Genomic DNA, 18,692 nt, shown 5'->3' on the forward strand with positions numbered 1-18,692 from the left:
ACATAATATTTGCGTAAATCTTTTCAGGTTATCTGCATTATAAACTTTATGCAATAAAAATTATTTGCAAAACAGAAATAATTTCAGATGCTTATTCCATATATAATTAACTTGTTTAAATAGAATGTAATGAGTATACCATAAATATTTTGAAAGAACAATTTTGTGTGTTGAGTTTTTTGAAAACTGATCAAGTCAATTTCCACCTTATTCTTTAAAACAGATGGGGAATTGGCACCGAATAAACACACTGTAAATAATACTTTGACTAGTAACAAGTTGTAAACCAGTCACATGCTAGTAGTGTTCATTTCTTTGCTGCAAGCAGTTTATGTGAGTTTGGCAAGTGGACTTCAGCAGTTTTCTAATTTAACAACTGCAGTGATTCACTTAACAACTATCTCAAGAAAGATAATCCAACAAACAAACAAAAAATGGGGCAAAACTCACAACTGTCTCTCTTAGCAACATCAATTTGGGGCCCAATTATGATTATTAATCGAGGAATACCTGTCCCAAGTGACACTTCCACTCTGGGCAGAAGTAGCTACTTACCCAGGATGACATTCTTCTCCACTTCCAGCATATCAAAGGCCTTTGCAAAGGTATCTCCCAATTTAGCCATCATCTCTGGCATATACAAATTGTTGTGGGTCCTGGAAGAAAATGTGATATTTTACAATCACAAGTTGAATCTAACAGCTACCGTGACAAGTGGAAGTCCGGCTTCAGCTTGTAAACAGCTCCTGTTTTCTGGTGAGGAGGAAGGTGAGACCAAGCACTTGTGCATGGGATCCCCCTTCCTTACCAATAAAGAACACCCCTGCCTCGGGCATATGGAGAAATCTCCAGTTTGGGTGGAGGACTCATGTTACTCCAGACAACATTTTGCTCCAATTTGCCTGGCCTTGGACCTCTGAAGCGCTGGCTGCAAGGACCCATGCAGAACACACTGCCTCCCTAAGGGTGCCTAGAATGGCAGGTGGCTCTGACAGAACGCAGCAGCTTATGAATACGCTCGCATGCTACAACCAATGTTGTGGCAGAAAGATGCCCCCCTGAAAGGCAGGACAACTCTGCGATAACCACACCATGCTGCTAGGGAATAACCTCCATTCAGCCTAGGGTGACTTCTTTCTTGCCACCCAGGCTAAAGAGGGACCCTCAGCAGCTGGATGGACCATCTGAGTGGGGAGGAAGGGTCTCTGTCTCACCTACCTCTCTCCTTTTGAGACCTCAGACCTTCACTCAGGGCTTCGGTAACTGCTGCACACAGCACAAATTCTGCAGCCAAGGGGCCCAACAGCCTTCGCCAAAGCTGCCTCTGTGCCTGCTGCTTAGAGGCGATCAAGGGTAACTGTTCCCCCTAGAGCAGCAATCCCCCAAAGTAAGAGGGTGCAGGCCAGGGAAAGAAAGGACTAGGTCGTTGGGTGGCAGGGGCAGGCCTCTCAATTGCTCTCCAGAGTCTCAGCTGTCATTTTTAGCAGTCTCTAAAAGAAGTCTCTATACTTGTGAAGAAACGGGACCAAAGTGAAACCAACTGCAGCGATGTCTGCCTGAGCTTGCAGAGGGCCTGGAACAATAGTTCTGAGGTGTGAACTGCCCATTCATTTCAAAGGGTGCTAACAGAGGCTGCAAGAAAGGAGAAGGCATCACATTATGAAGAGAGACTGGCTATTTCCTTCGGTTAAGCCTGTAAGCACCAGAGTAGGGGCTTAAAATAATATTGCAATAGATAAAAATGGCTTTTAAGCCAAAACTTTTAATTTTTTCAAAAAGTTTTTAGGTCTATGGAGATTCTCAGTCATCAGGTTATTGTCCCAGGGGTGTTTTCTTTCCCAAGAGGCGACTGGACTTTCTGGTTTTTCTTTGAAGACATTTTGATTCTATTCAAAGAAGCTTCTTCAGCTCTGGAGAAGCTTCTTGGATGAGAAGCAAAACATCTTCCAAGAAAAACCTGAAAGTCCAGTTGCCTCTTGTAAAAAAAAAAAGCACCTTTGGGATAAAGATAGAATAGGATTTCCAAACTCGTGGAACCATACCAACGTTAGACTGGACAGAATTGTAGTAACGCTGCTTGCTCAAAGCTTATTGGTAGAGCTATCCTCACAAGAGTAATGCTCCAGGGCAGGAGTCTCCAACCTTGGCAACTTTAAGACTTGTGGACTTCAACTCCCAAAGTTCCACAGAACTCTCAGGAAATCCACAAGTTGAAGTCCACAAGCAAAGCTGGCTGAGGAACTCTGGGAGTTGAAGTCCACAAGTCTTAAAGTTGCCCAGGTTGGAGACCTCTACTCTAGGGAAAATTGGAGGAGGGAGAGATATGAAGAGAATGCTCATATCCTTAGATTTTTTGGGGGAAAGCCATTACTGTCTTCCAGATTGGCGATAAGGGACACTTCTCTGCTATGGATATGGATGTGATAGCTGTTGCTTGGACTGCTGTCATTTATTTTGATTTTATATGGTATTGTTTTTTGGCTTTAAATTGCTTTGAGCTTCACTGGATTAAACAACAGGTACTGTTACAAATAAATATGTAAACCATATTACGTTCCCAGAGCGCAGGAGGGATGGATACCCGGTAAATAAATCAATGATACTGAGTTTAGAGTTTGTCACAGGCTAAGTTAAATGCATCAGGGAGAATTTTGCTCACACAAATCTCTGTTACTTCTGGAGTTGAAGAATGCCAAAGCTGAAAACATATTTTTAATGTTCTGTCAATGTGACTGACCACAATTTACTGCAGTCAATATTTCCAACCCTATACTGGAATCAAAATGGAGTGTGTGTGTGTGTGAGTGAGTGTGTGTGTGTGTGTGTGTGAGAGAGAGAGAGAGAGGGAGACAGAGAGAGATATTTTAAATATGAAAAAATTATATTGAAAAAGATTTGATCTTTGAAATAACAGTGAAAGTTGATGCATTAGCTCCATGGGAAAGCAAAACTCAAGAACGCACACTGAAAGGTGCCTTTCAGTGACCTGCATTTTTCCCCAATACTAGGCAGTGCTCAATAGGATCTCAATTAAATTTGTAGCATGGCAGTGAACCTTTTTGGCAATGCCATCAATTCATTCGATGTGTTTACATGTCCCCAAATTGGTTTAGGAAATGATTATGATTATACCACTTTGGCTCTTTATCATGATCACACATACAAATGCCATTCTAAAATGTGTAATATTGCTTGGAAGGCATTTCCTTATTCTTTTCATAGTAGCCTGACCCAGCTGCACAACCTTGCTGACCCTTTAAATTATCCTCTCCTGTTCCTCATCCAGTCTCCTCCGTTGCCCTCTTCCCTTTTGTTCCTGCATCTTCATAATATCAGAATGGTGGCTGCAGGAAGGAAAATCAGGGTAAAAGAGTTAGATTGCCTCTTCAGGTTACTTAAAGAATAATTTGCATGGTGACCACAGAACAATTCTGCATCTGCATGCATGTGATTTGATTTTTTGGTAGGCTACAGAAGTCAGGCCTAGGGAAAGATGATTGCCACACAAGATTTTATCAGCTCTATGTAACAGTTCCAAGTAACCATTAATTTGGCCAAGAAAGTTCTAACTAAAAGGTAGGGCACTCAAATCTGAAGCAGATGTGTTTGGATCTGCCATGGGTATCTTTCCTACACGGGTAGTCCTCACTTAATGACCACTTGTTCAGTGATCACTCAAAGTTATGAAAACATTGAATGATGGGTCTCATCACAGGTCCTCAAAACTGCAGTCGTCACAGCGTGATGTGACCACTATTTGCAACCTTCATTGCTGGTGTCTATCAAGCAACGCCAATGGGGGAAATGGCAGGAAGTCATAAGCCGTGATCATGGGACATCATACTTAGTGACTGTGCTTGATTCCTTTAATGGCTGCAGTTGCAACTATAAGTCAGGTAGTCATGCATCTTTTCAATTTACAACCATCTTGCTTAGGGATAGAATTCTGTTCCCAGCTGTTGTCATTAAGTGAGGAGTACCTGTACCTCTTGGTAGCACTGTAAAGAAGGGGCAGCCTTTCCTTGGCTCATCCATAGCAGGCTCACTTATATGCACACATTGGGAACAGAAATCAATCATGTGTTAATTAATTACTTAATTCAGCTGAGCATTTTCTTGAGCCAGGGGGCTACATACAAGCCCAAGAAAAGGTCTGGTCCCTTTATGAGCTGTTAACAAGTATAGTGAAGGCTCCATTCTTCTCTCGTTCTAGCAAAATAAAGACAGCAATAACACCAAAGTGTATTAGAAATAATGAATTACTAATGATATGTTTTCTTCAGACAAGAGAAAAGGAAAAGACTTGAGAAACATCCAACAAGATGTAAATAAGCAGCCAATACAACAGTTCAACTAAAAGCAATGTTTACTGCATCGCAGATCCCCTAAATGAAAAGCCTTCATTGAGTGCAGTTTTGTGGTGTGTATACACTATTCTCTACCCAATGACACAGCCGTGGAAATTTTATACTCATAATTCTCCTTTTTGCAAAGAGTTAACTGTATTCACAGCTTCATTTGTGTCACCCAGAAAACATATTTCCATGTGAGAAACCCAAAAGAAGAGCCCTTTACTTAACTCTGTCATTCAAGATGAAATTATTTACGCTGGGAACAAGTTGTGGAGAAATATAGTTTGCCTCCACAAAAGTCCCCAAGACATAGATATGGGACATTTAAATGAAAGAGATACAGTGGAATCTCTGGTTTGGTCATGACTGGAAGCAAAAAACTGACTGCACAAGTGCAATAGCAAAAAGAAAAAAAAGTGTGGAAGGGGATATTGCCCTGGCTGTGTTTGATCGCCACCCGAGTATTTTTTTGCAAACAGATGCAAAAACTTTGCAAAATTTAATTTGGTCGAGGTCAGATGCATTCGTGACCCGAGGTTCTACTATATATGCCTCTGTAATTTAATCAAGTCAACAACAACAAAAATGAGCTGACATAAGAGGAGACTTTAATTGCTATTAAATAGGGATAGAAATACATTCTGAAAGAAGAGGAAGACTTTAGCTCAAACCATTCCCTTTTGCATTAGTTCTGTACTTATAGAGGGCTTTCTTTATAAAGGAATACAATATCAGGACACAAAATGATACAACATTTGTAGCATGAAAGGCTCTATCCTATCGTCTTTCAAGTTTCCCAATTTAACATGTCTAAGACACTTTTTAAAAACAAAAATACTGGGACCATATTTTTTGCTTCCTGCAGACAGCCTGAGACAGTCATAAATACTGAATTTTGCTTGTATTTTGTAGTTACTGTGAATGATTATGCATCCTAGTTAGTGAAATGTAGGCAGGATATTGATTACTCAGATAAACTCTGTACTAATTATTCTAGCTTGCATAGAGAAGTATAAGAAGTACAGTATACATGGCATCGGACTAGATTATTTGTGGGACCGCCTCTTGCCGTATGAATCCCAGTCCTGTCAACTAGACAATATATCTTTTCCAAGTCCTGTCAACTAGACAATATATCTTTTCAGATGCCATCATGCTGAACTGAGTGAGGATTACTTTTGAGAAAGAGTATACAACAGGCTGAGTTTTGACTCTCAAGCTGTGATATGTATATATGCAAAACTGAGGCCATCATGACCCACCATTTCAAGATCAGTTCTCAAAGACTATTTATCCTTCACTTTAAAAAGGCTGTGCTTGACGCAGCAGGTCCCCATTCACTCCACTACTGGCAAAAAAGGAAGTACATAAGCTAATACTATGAGAAGTGCCGGAATATTGTTCCCTTTGGGTTTGGTCACTCTAGCAAACTGCAAACAAGTAAATATTGTTCCTCTGAATTAGGTTGGAATTATATTCTCCACTCCAAAGTTCTGGAACATAAAACTATTTAATGTGACATTGTACTATCATATCAGTACTGACATTTCATTTGATTATTCCTCTCTCCCTCAAGGTAAACAAACAAAAAATATTCATATCAGAGAAGCTGCTCATATAGAGAGAGCCACAATAGTATCACTGACAGGTTCCCTACTCCCTCCATATAAACTTACAGGCTTAATACAGAAAATCCTTCAACAATAGAGACATTAGAAGCCAAAAGTTATTGTATAAGATTGAAGATATGACTTGACTGACAGGGTTCAAAATATATGAAGACTATTAAGCTGGTCTAAATGTTATGTTACAGGAAATTGGAAGACCCCCATAAACCTTATAGTCCAAATGATAAGATAAAGGCAAGGGTTTCTTTTTCTATTCCATTCTTCACATGCTTTACTATAAAATATTTCAACAGATGCCACCATTCACTTTAAGGGAGAAGTATGGAGCACAATGACTATGAAACAAGGATTGTGTCACACTGACCCACCTTATCAGAGCAAGCAAGTTGTCAAAAAGTTCCAGGATTTGCACTGAGCAGGGGTTACGGTAGATTGGATTGCCATTAGGTGTATATCCCACCACAAATCCTCCAGCTTTTGCCTCTTCCAAAGAAGTGGGCCAACGAGCTCGTTTTATAACTCCCAGAATTGTGTATACACAAAAGCTTACCTATACAGAAAGTAAAAGACATAGAAATTACTTGAAAAGTCAGTCTAAGAACACTGAAGATTTAACATGTCTCAAGAAAATTGTTTTAGATATAACTGTGTCCCTCATAAAGACATTCTTAACCAGAGGTGGGTTCCTGCCGGTTTGGACTGGTTCTTTAAAACCAGTAGTGGGAATTTCCTCCGCTTGCTGAACTGGCAGTGATGGCCGTCTGGACATGCCCCCAAACTGGCTTTCTTGGTGGCACAACAGGTGCCGCCATCTTGTTTTCTGCTTCTGCCAATGCGTAGAAGCTGGATTTTTAGGGTTAGGAGGAATTTTAGGAGGAAGCGAACTGGCAGCGAAATAAGTTACAACCCACCCCTTTTCTTCACAATATATACATGATCACATGTGATGAATGTAAATAAATATTACTTCATGTATCTTTGAGATAAATGGAAGTGTGAATGATTTTTTAAAAATCTATATAAAATTATTATTGTGTATAATTTACCCATAACCGTTTGCTGTCTTATTCTAGAGCTTTTTTCTAGTCATCTCTCTTCTATTTATCATTACATTCCAGGGTCTTCTAGCCTAATCTAAAAACAGCTGTATATAAATCAGTCATTTAAAACCCAAATTAATTGAAAAGGCTTGATACAAAAAGATAATTACTTGTAAGAAAAGCTGAGTGTCCTTTGGGAAGCTTGTATTTCAACTCAAAAAAGATCTTGTGGAACAACAATGGCATGCAAAACCATCTCTGTGGGCATGTGAGGCACTGCCCTAGGTCACCTGTACTGCGCTTGCGTTGATCAACTAATTTGCAGCTGGCCCCATCCTTTCCCTTCCCTCCCCATCCATGCCATCCTTTCCCTCCCCTCCCCGGAGTCTCCATGCGGGCTGTTTTGGATACCAGTTAAGTCCAGGGCTTGCGTGAAGCTCTGGGAGGACGAAAAACAGACTCGGTAACTAGGCAGATCAGACGGTAGCAACCCATTCCTGGACTATGCTGCAACTACATTGGAGAACTAAGAGTTTCAGATTAATGAACTGAGATCTATTACGACCCATCTTGAAAGAAGGCAACTATTACTATGCAATAAGAAACATTTCGATATTTTAGGATAATCCTCTTCCAACTAGTAGCGAGAAAAGGCAAACAACTTTAAGCTTACTTGTGCCCACTTAAAATTATGCAAACAGAAAGACAAAAATAAAAACAAAAACCTACTGTGATTTTTTTCTTGCCCAAAAGCATGTGTACATCTCAGCATATATCTGTGTTCTTACAGTACTGTTATTTCACTAAGGAAAAATTTTCAGTGATATGGGCAAATCTCTTCTCCATATTTTCTGACAACCTAATACTCACTCTTGAACGATTCAAACCACAGGGATCTTCCATGATGGAATCTACAATCCTATTATCAGCACCAACATACCGGATAAAATCTTCAGGATTCATCAGAACTCTGTGTGCGACAGCAGAAAACAGAGCCACAAACATATTTTATTCCAAGAAATCAATTCCATCTAATGACTTATAAAAGCTAGTTGTTATGAAACACTATTATTAAGTTAGATCCATGAATACTTGTGATATTAAATCTACAGTGACAGACTGGAGCAAACCCCAAGATAAAAAGATTTATAAGTTGAAATCCAAACAAGCACCTCAATAAATTCAATAGGATGGATTTCTGAATATGTATGCAAAAGACATTATTAGATATTACCATGTCTATAATCAGATGTCAATCTGGGTTATAAATGACTTTGCTACAGTATCTCACTTAGTGAACTATTCTACATGCCTTTCTTGCAACTTTCTGAATATGATTTTAAAGTTCAGAAAAGTGATCCCTAATGCTCTTTCCATAGAAGTCTGCATTTTTTTTTCATTTGCATGCCTCTTAATTTTACTTTTTTCACAGTGAAAGATGAAATATATCAATTTTTATTCACAATAGGTTAACCATTTATCCTCTTAACCTAAGTCCCACTTTAACCATGAAATCAGTTAGGAGACTTTGGGCCAGTCACTCTCTCTCAGCCCAACTCACATCACAGAGTTGTTGTTGTTGTGAGGAAAATAGATGAACAAAGGTATGTTTTATAGATGAACAAAATAGATGAACAAAGGGGGGCGTTTGCCCAGGTTCGCCTGGTGCACCAGTTGCGGCCCCATCTGGACCGGGACTCATTACTCACAGTCACTCATGCCCTCATCACCTCGAGGTTCGACTACTGTAATGCTCTCTACATGGGGCTACCTTTGAAAAGTGTTCGGAAACTTCAGATCGTGCAGAATGCAGCTGCGAGAGCAGTCATGGGCTTACCCAGGTATGCCCATGTTTCACCATCACTCCGCAGTCTGCATTGGCTGCCGATCAGTTTCCGGTCACAATTCAAAGTGTTGGTTATGACCTTTAAAGCCCTTCATGGCACTGGACCAGAATATCTCCGAGACCGCTTTCTGCCGCACGAATCCCAGCGACCGATTCGGTCCCACAGAGTGGGCCTCCTCCGGGTCCCGTCAACTAAACAATGCCGGTTGGCGGGCCCCAGGGGGAGAGCCTTCTCTGTGGCGGCACCGGCCCTCTGGAACCAACTCCCCCCGGAGATCAGAACTGCCCCTACTCTTCCTGCCTTCCGTAAACTCCTCAAAACCCACCTTTGCCGTCAGGCATGGGGAAACTAAACATCTCCCCCTGGGCACGTTGAAGTTATATATGGTATGCCTGTATGTGTGTATGTTAGTATAGGGGATTTTCTTAAATTTATAATATTTTAATTAATTGGATTGTGTTGAATTGTTTTTCACTTGTTGTGAGCCGCCCCGAGTCTTCGGAGAGGGGCGGCATACAAATCCAAATAATAAATAAATAAATAAATAAATAAATGTTGGATATATTCGCTGCCTTTAGTTATTCATAAAAATAACACTAAGGAACAATGGCTGTTGAGTTTGATTTTTGAGCTTTTTAATACTTAATTAGGCATGCTGGTTTCAAAACTGTAGTTAGTTTTCTTCTACCACGTCAAATATTTTCTCTACACCTTATATATATTATATAGTTAATTAGGCAACATGAGCATCAAATTGCATTTTTTACATAGCCATCTTGCTAACTTCCCGGAAAATCTTGGTGCAGTCAGTGATTAGCAGGGTGATCAATTCCACCAAGATTTGAAGGTCATGAAGACATGGTATCAAGGTAGATGGGATGTACATATGATGGCTGACTATTGCTGGAGGATCAAGAGAGAATGTCCAACACTCCAGAAAAAGCTATAGGCAAAATCTTTACTTTAATATGTATAATTATCATTCAATTAAAAACAGCTATTTGGATGAACACAGTAACTTGCAGTAACTTTTATAGCCTTTGTATGAATAAAATTATTCTTTGTAAAAAGTATATTTGGTATGTTTTTTCCTTTCCTTTCCTTTATATGCACAATTTCTATGACTTTTGAGGGTATCTTGTAACTTAAAAAGTTGACGTGATAGACAAAAACTGTGGTTATTTTTTGAGCCAGAGGCCAAAGGTTAGTTGAAAACAAGTCACAGATTTAAGACAACGAAATTGCTGTTCCCCAGTGTAATAAAGGCAGAATATAAATAAAAATAAATTTAGACCACATACTACTTTTATCAACATTATCCATCAATATTAAGCACATTTTCTCTTCTCACTTTTAACTTTCAAAGATCTTTGATGCAGTTCACACCCGTGGCGCTCATATATTGTATAAATGGTGTGAAGTTGCCAGTACCTCTCATTTCCTGCAACAATATTTCATCAGAGGTGTAAAATGCCATGGAACTCTGCTCTTCTAAATCCTCCGGAAAATGAAATAAATGGTAATCAGAATAACTGAATTGATTGGCTTCATTTTTGCACGTGGTAATTAAGTCAACTGTACTGTGTGGTGAGTTTTCCAAAAATGACACTGCCATAGAAAAGCAGCTGCAAGTTGTGAACTGAATGGGAGGAATAGCATCTACTGTCTTTATATTAATAGCTTCTAATAGCTTCTAGTAGATATACATGTATCTCTTTCCTCTCTTGTACTCCACTTTATTCTGGATACAACTTAAATGTTTAGATTAGAAAAATTTCTAAAGGCAAAAGAACAAACATTCATCAAATGCCATATTCCTACACATTGAACTCAAAACAAGAAAAGCTTTAATAAATGCCTCTACAAAAGCACAACCACAATGAATTAAAAGGGCTGCATGTGTGCTTATTGCAAAGCTCAGCACAGATCTGTAGGGATTTTTTAAAAAAAAAATATTGGCATGTATCAGGACACTTGATTAAACTTTTCATACCTTTTCATCTCATCAGATAACCAAAGTGTAGCAACAGGAGCCATGAGCTCTTCCAAAAAAGCTTTTTGCCGCCGATAATCCTTAAATTGGTTGCTTATTAGGACCAAGGCTTCCATGAGAGCACACTTCTCCATCTGAGTCAGGAGCAGCTCATTTGATAGCAGCTGCTTCACATGGTTATACAGCATGTCAAAGTTGGGCTATAATCAACAGATTAAAGCAAGGGTTGGTTAAGTGAAAACACCACTGAGATTAACTACAAGGATACCTTTTATGTACTACAAGAAGTAACATTTCAAGATAAGGGTCACCTCCAGTTCAATTCTGACATGTTTTAGACTAGAGAAGGCGAAGAGTTTATGCTTGTTGTGATAAAGATTGAAAATCAATTACAGTATTTACATATTTTTCTTTATTATATTCTTATTTTTCTCTTTCTTTTTTTCTTGCACTTTTTACTCTTCTCTATTTTTAGTTTGTATTAAATGTTACTATTATATTTTTACATACACACACAAAGAAGAATTAAAGTCCCTTATCACTATTACCTTATGTTTCATTGAAAGGCCTTATAATCAAAGACCATACTATCATAGAGTTAGATGAGAACACATAAGGCCTTTGAGAACCTTCTCCTGTTCAATGCAGGGATTCAAATTGAGCTATGCCTAACAGATGGAATGCCAACCTCTGGTTAAACAAATCCAGTGAAACAGAGAATCTGGATATAACTGGCTGCGATAAGAACAGGACCTGTTCTTATGAGAAGCTTTCCCCCCTATTTTTTTAAATTTAGTTTTTCGGATCTGCCTTCTAAGAACATTTTGTGTCTGGAATGACAAACTGGGTTTGACCTTTTTCAGTCTGATAACCTATTGTATACAGTGGTCCCTCGACTTGCGCGTTCTCGATTAGCGCGAAACGCTGCAACGTGGTTTTTCAAAAAATATTATTAAAAAAAATAAAATATTAAAAAATAATTTTTTTTTTATTCTGTTCCATGAATGGAGACCGCCGGCCGCTCAATCGGGCCGGCAGGGAACAGAATGGAGCCTTCCGCGGCGGGGCTGGTAAGGGGGGGAGCCGAGGGGGGAGCCGAGCCCAGCCCCGTGGCATTCGCTTTCCTCCCGCCGGCAGCCGACTGATCGTGGGCTCCTTCGCAACCTCGGAGAGCTTCCTGGTTTTCGTGAGCTTTCATGCCCCGGAAGCTCTCCGAGGTTGCGAAGGAGCCCACAATCAGTCTCGGCTGCGGGTGGGAGGAAGGCGAATCCCCCGTGGGCTCCGTTACATCTTCCGCTGCCAGCCAGGCCATGCTGGCGGCAGCGGAACAATCGCTGGCTGTCAACTTTTCTTTTTAAAACTGGGCAGGAGCTGACTTGCCTCCCCAGTGCTAAAAAGAAAAGTTGACAGCCAGCGCTACGACTGACGGAATGCTGAGCCTCCCGGTGGAAGGCTGCCGCTTGGCCGGGGAGGCTCGGCCGAAAGGGGCTGGAGCGGCAGAGCCGAGCACGCCTTCCGCCCAGGAAGTCCTGCCCCTTCATCCCCACCCCTCGCCCCTGTGGTCGGCGGGGATGAAAGGGCAGGACTCCCTGGGTGGAAGGCATGCTCGGCTCTGCCGCTCCAGCCCCTTTCGGCCGAGCCTCCCCGGCCAAGCAGCCAGGGAAGTTGAGCCAGGCGTGGCGGCGGCAGCGCTGCTTCTCCGGTCGCCCGGTCCTCTCCTGCCTCCTGCGCCGATGTTCCCCGCTGCGACGGAAGGCAGTCGCTTGGCTAGGGAGGCTCGGCCGAAAGCGGCTGGAGCGGCAGAGCCGAGCACGCCTTCCACCCAGGGAGTCCTGCCCTTTCATCCCCGCCGACCACAGGGGCGAGGGGTGGGGATGAAGGGGCAGGACTTCCCAGGCGGAAGGCGTGCTCGGCTCTGCCGCTCCAGCCCCTTTCGGCCGAGCCTCCCTAGCCAAGCGACTGCCTTCCGTCGCAGCGGGGAACATCGGCGCAGGAGGCAGGAGAGGACCGGGCGACCGGAGAAGCAGCGCTGCCGCCGCCACGCCTGGCTCGACTTCCCTGGCTGCTTGGCCGGGGAGGCTCGGCCGAAAGTGGCTGGAGCGGCAGAGCCGAGCATGCCTTCCGCCCGGGAAGTCCTGCCCCTTCATCCCCACCCCTCGCCCCTGTGGCCGGCTCATCCAGGGGGGCGTGTGTGGACTGGCAAGCGGCAAGCGGGAAGACCAAGGGAAGGTTCCTTCAGCCGCCCAACACCTGATCCGCTCCGCAGCGCAGCAGCAGCGAGGAGCCGAAGATGGGGTTTCCCCTTTGCCTTTACCCCATCTTTGGCTCCTCGCTGCTTCCGCGCTGCGGAGCAGATCAGCTGTTGGGCGGCTGAAGGAATCTTCCCTTGGTCTTCCCCGCCGCCCACACGCAAACTCCACCATCTGCGCATGTGCGGCAATGAAAAAAATGGCGCACATGCGCAGATGGTGGTTTTACTTCCGCATCCAATATAACGCGGAAATCGGTTAGCGCGGGAGGTCTTGGAACGTAACCCCCGCGCTAACCGAGAGATCACTGTATTTAAAAAGTATTGCACATTGTTCATAGGATAGAACATGCCTAGGAAATTTATTATAGATTCCCAACAACTAATTTCTAGTGTCTAGCCATGCACCTATTATCATTCACATTGCCTTTCTCTAAATCAGAATTTCTTTGAATTTCTCTTAAGGTTTGGCTCTAGAACTGCAGTCTGCTATTATAAAGCTCCATCCACATTTTCATAGATATATTGTATACACACATTAATCTAAGATAATTCATAACTATGTGTTTGCTATGAAAACAACCAAACTATTCTTGGAAACATAAGCTGGCCCGTTTCTCACTTCTGACACCAATGAAAGTCAAAAACCAATCATGATTATCTTTTTCTACTGAAACATACAAAGATCTATTATTTAAACTTGCTTTGCTACAGACTCCAAATAGAGAGCTCATCTTAGTGAGCTCTAAAACCATTGACTAAAAATGTGCATTCTTAACCCCCCAAATAGCTTAAGTTAGAAAAACTGTTTCAAACTGTACAAAATGCAATTGAATACCAGAACAAGTTGAGGGTAATCCCGACAGATCTTGATGATGGAGGAGCAAGCATGTCTTCTCACATTCTTTACTGCACGGGTTCTTGGTGCCTGGGTAGACAAGTAAAATTTAAAAATAGCTTTGTCTTCTACTTTCTTTAGGAAACAAAGCTTAAGCATTTAATACATTTTTCAAGATATTAAGTAGAATAATTGAAAACAGCTTTAAAACAAAGCAATTTTCTAAAACTTCTGTAGAACTCTAGCACAATTGTCCTGTTTGGAATACTAAGACAGCTTAGTTTCTATCCAAAATCTCTAATGGCAGAACTTTAAACTTTAAACTTTTACACTTACCACTGATCATGACAGAGGGAGCTATTGGGGAATTTTTTTACAGTGAATTCTGTTTTTGTTCTTAATAAGAAGGGACAGAGATTTGCAAAGGCTCTTAAAACTATTACCTGGCATTCCCCCTCCCCTGAAAACCATGCTAGGGTCTGAGATTTCAAAACTACCTACACAGCTCGTTATGTTTACTTTTATGAAAATATTGATATTTCCAAGATACTTAATTGTATATTGAATATAAAAATATATATTGTATAAAACTTGCTTTGCAGTGGAAATTCTGTGAATGAAATTTGTTTCTAAAGTTTAGTATTACTGCAAAAATGGCTACTCAATTTTTTTGTTTTTACATCATGCCTTTTTTTCTATACCACCCATTATACATACATGCCTCTGGGCGGTTTGCAAATAAAAACTTTAGAGAGGCTCAATCCCATTTCCCCCTGGCTACAGTAATCCATGTAGAGCTTGGCCGTTGAAGTACTCTTCTCATTTCACAGTCTCAACAGTGACTAAGAAGTGATAGCAAACTCACGTCGTCAGGGTGGCATCACGTGACGTTTTGGGACTTTTTTCTCCTTTGCTATACCAGGCATGGCCATGGGTAGAGAGTGACACATCCAGCCCATGGGCTGGGAGTTTGACAGTCCTGGTCTAAGAGAGCTTATATAATCAAAATGACCTTGTTCTGCAGTTTCATCAGGAAACATCATCCTCACCTTTATGAAGTGAACTTACCTTGCTTTCTTCTTCAACTTCAAAGGTGACAGAGGCAAACAGCTAGGAGAATAACAGCAAAAAGTTACTTTCATGGGAATGTATTTTCTCTTTAGGTGAGTTACTTGTAAAATACTGCCCCCTAAAATTATTTACCAATTAAATTATTCCTCTTTTTTATTTTAGATAAGATGATGTATTACAAAATTGTGTGCATGTTTTTCTCCTGCCCGCCAAAAGCAAATTCACAGAAATAATGAATAATATACTTCAGTGAATCTTTCCCAGCATTGCTTCATAGTTCCAAGGCTACACTGAAAAAGCTCTCTGCCTAAGTAGGCACCTTTTACCTCATTCACAAATAAAAATCAGGAGAGGGGGGAGGCAGTCTCTGCAGATATTTTATTCATTTAGCATATGGCACGTGTTACCCAAGGATCACCAAGGTAGCTGGCTGTGCCTCTGAAAGGAAATTTTTTTGGCCAGAGTTATCTTAACCGTGGGACACCTGAATGCCAGTAGGTAATCAGGGAAGGCTTTTTTCCTGTTACTGTGCTGTTTATTCACTCATGGGAATTGAGCCACTGAGCTACCCACCTCAGTGGAATGCTGGCTCAACGTCTTACCACATGATCTATTGTGACCCCCTTACCCGCTTGAGTGTAGAATTAATATCTGCAGTTATGAATTCAGCTGAACTCAAAAGATTGCGATTCCAGCACCAACTGTTGCAATTATTAAACAATTTCATGTCATTAAGTATACTAAGTCCCTTCTGTGGCTGTGGTGAGACACAGGAACACATTGGGAAACTCAGTCACATACTGTAAATCAAATGATATGAACACTCTACCATTTAAAAACCAGCACCTAGAGTTGAGCCTCAGGTAAAATAATCAGTCAATTACAACATTGGCTACAGGCATTCTTTCATCTTCAGTTCTCCAGTATATATTCAAAACCCTCTTTCCCTATCCTAGAATGCTGAAAAACATGAATGTGTCGTAGGGAACATGGTCTAAGTCTAGAATTAAAACAGCTACTTCTTTATTACCCAACAAATTGTATATTTGAAGTTCTGAATACTCAAAAATGAAATTGAGTCCCATATAATAAGTTAACGTTACATTCCTCCCCTCTCTCCATGCAATTTGAGCCCTGCTTCCTTTAAAAACCTGTTTCCTTGAGCACTTGGATAAGGCCACAGATGTTGGGAGGCTTGTGTTTGCTGGATTTTAGTTTGTGCCCTGTGACTGACTTGCATCTTTCAGTAACACCTGGAAGAGTGTTAGCTAAGTTGAGCTAACTCTTCCTATTTCTTCTTTACAACCTGCGAGTTAAATTCTCAGCTTTAACCTCAAATGATATACAGGTAGTCCTTGTTTAACAACCATAACTGGAACCATGGCCTTGGTTGGTGACTGAAGCAATTGCTAAGTAAGATGCCCAACTGACTACTTTACTCAATGACAATGATCTCAGCGCTCACTGTTATGGCTATTAAATGATCTTGCAGCAAACAGTCCCGCTCTGTGCCTGTGTGGGAGATTTTAGACTCTGTGAATGTTTGGATTTCAGCTACTGAGATTAAAGCAGGCATGGAATCCTTCTCTCCCTGCATCTGTGGGACTTTCCATGGAGAGAGGTGGAGACACTCCATACATGCTTGCATTTCTGATGCCAAGGTTCAAGCAGGCACAGAGTTGGGTGTCCTTCTCTTTGTGTAGTCTGCACAGCAAAGAAATAGATTCCAGAAACCCAATGTTTACCGACTATAGTAGAAAACACTTACCTTGACAATAACGTCCGGCAGGTATTCTGGTCTGTACGTAACAAATGGAAAGAGCGCTGAGACATTAGAAAGGATGCAGGACAGAATCAGGGGGTCTTTTGTTTCAAAGGCAAGGACACGTTGCAACAGTTCTATGCCTTGAGAAACTGGGATTTTCTGAAATAGGAGGAAAATGGACACTGATCATGTATAATTTTGCTTCATAAAATATCAGAATTTATTGGTCAGAAAAAATTCACAGGTTTGACTAATTCTAACTGGACAATTTTAATAGAAAGTAGAGGAGGCGCTCTAAGCAGCTCTAAAGGTTTAAGCCTTAAAATTTAAGGCAACCAGAATTCTTCAAAAGTTTATTTCTTGGCTATATCTATATCTATGTAATGAGGCTCTGGGAGGCACAAAAAAAAGAGATATTGGTATGCCACACATGGTCACTGAATTGCACTATTGTTATGCTCACCTTATAGCAACTGAAATATTACAGGAAATAATTTTCAGAAAACTTGAAAATAATTTTAGGGGTGAGTTTCTATCAGTATGCTGATGATACTCAGCTATACCTCTCCACCCCGTGTCCAATCAGTGAAGCAGTAGAAGTGATGTGCTGGTGTCTGGAGGGTGTTAACAGGCTCAAGCTCAATCCCGACAAGATGGAGTGGCTGTGGGTTCTGCCTCCCAAGGTCACCTCCATCTGTCTGTCCATCACCTGGGGGGGATTTTTGACCCCCTCAGAGAGAGTCTGCAACTTGGGTGCCCTCCTCAATCCATAGCTGACATTGGACCATCATCTTTCGGTTGTGGCGAGGAGGGCATTTGCACAGGTTCACCTGGTGAACCAGTTGTGGCCCTACTTGGACAGGGAGTCTCTACTCACAGTCACTCATGCCCTTATCACCTTGATGTTCGACTACATGGGGCTATCTTTGAAAAATGTCTGGAAACTACAAATTGTGCAAAATGCAGCCGCGCGAGCAGTCTTGGGCTTCCAAGGTTTGGCCATGTCTCTCCAGCATTCCGCAATCTGCATTGGTTGCTAATTGGTTTCCAAACACAATTCAAAGTGTTGGTTATTACCTATAAAGCCCTACATGGCATTGGACCAGATTACCTATGGGACCACCTTCCGCCGCATGAATCCCAGCGTCTGGTTAGGTCCTACAGTCGGCCTTCTCCAGGTCCTGTCAACTAGACAATGTTGCTTCGTGGGACCTAGGGGAAGAGCCTTCTCTGTGGGGGGCCCAGCCCTCTGGAATCAGCTCCCCTCGGAGATTCATACTGCCCCAAACCTCCTTGCCTTTTGTAAAAACTTGAAAACTTACTTATGCCGCCAGGTTTGGAGTCATTAGATTCCAGCCTCTGGACACTGAATGTTTAGTATGCTTGGTTTGTAATTGAGTGAATGATTTTTGATATTTAACTTTTATAATATTTTAGATTAACTATTTAATTAATTGGATCCAATTGTATTTTGTACACTGTTTTATTGTTGACATGTTGTGAGCTGCCCCGAGTCCATGGACAGGGGCGGCATACAAATCCAATCAATCAATCAACCAATCAATCAATCAATCAATTGAAATATAATCTGATCTGAAGGCTTGTATTTCCCAGAATGTTTCTCAAGAGGCAACATAGTCACATTGTGTCAAGGATAACCAAAACAAGACAAAAATGTGGACACGTACTTCTTTATCCATGGTTCGGAACATCGGGCTAACGATGCTTTCTAAGAAAAAGGTCATAGCATCCCAATGCACAAAGGAAGGAGAAAAAATGGAGTAGGATCTTTTATCTCTTTTAGCTATCAAGGAAGACAAAGTTAAGAAAACTTTAGAACATTCACAGTATCAGACTCTGCTTTTAATAAGAATTTATTGCCATTAAAGTCGCCCTGAGTCCTAAGCAAT

The 18,692-nt window shown here is 41.4% G+C and overlaps 1 protein-coding gene across 3 annotated transcripts in view; it reads right to left on the reverse strand.

Annotated features, from left to right (window-relative positions):
• The window catches only part of XPO5 (exportin 5), a 51,257-nt gene that overhangs the window by 14,029 nt on the left and 18,536 nt on the right, over nt 1-18,692 (reverse strand). For all 3 annotated transcript variants that reach the window (XM_070734203.1, XM_070734202.1, XM_070734200.1), the window contains exons 14-21: nt 18,471-18,586; nt 16,786-16,941; nt 15,015-15,056; nt 13,947-14,036; nt 10,861-11,060; nt 7,891-7,990; nt 6,349-6,530; nt 556-656 (exon numbers count right to left, since the gene is read on the reverse strand). In XM_070734203.1, coding sequence (XP_070590304.1) covers nt 556-656; nt 6,349-6,530; nt 7,891-7,990; nt 10,861-11,060; nt 13,947-14,036; nt 15,015-15,056; nt 16,786-16,941; nt 18,471-18,586 — 987 coding nt within the window. The remainder of the gene's footprint in view (nt 1-555; nt 657-6,348; nt 6,531-7,890; nt 7,991-10,860; nt 11,061-13,946; nt 14,037-15,014; nt 15,057-16,785; nt 16,942-18,470; nt 18,587-18,692) is intronic.

Source organism: Erythrolamprus reginae, chromosome 1 (genome assembly GCF_031021105.1).
Source record: "Erythrolamprus reginae isolate rEryReg1 chromosome 1, rEryReg1.hap1, whole genome shotgun sequence".
Lineage (NCBI taxonomy): Eukaryota > Metazoa > Chordata > Lepidosauria > Squamata > Dipsadidae > Erythrolamprus > Erythrolamprus reginae.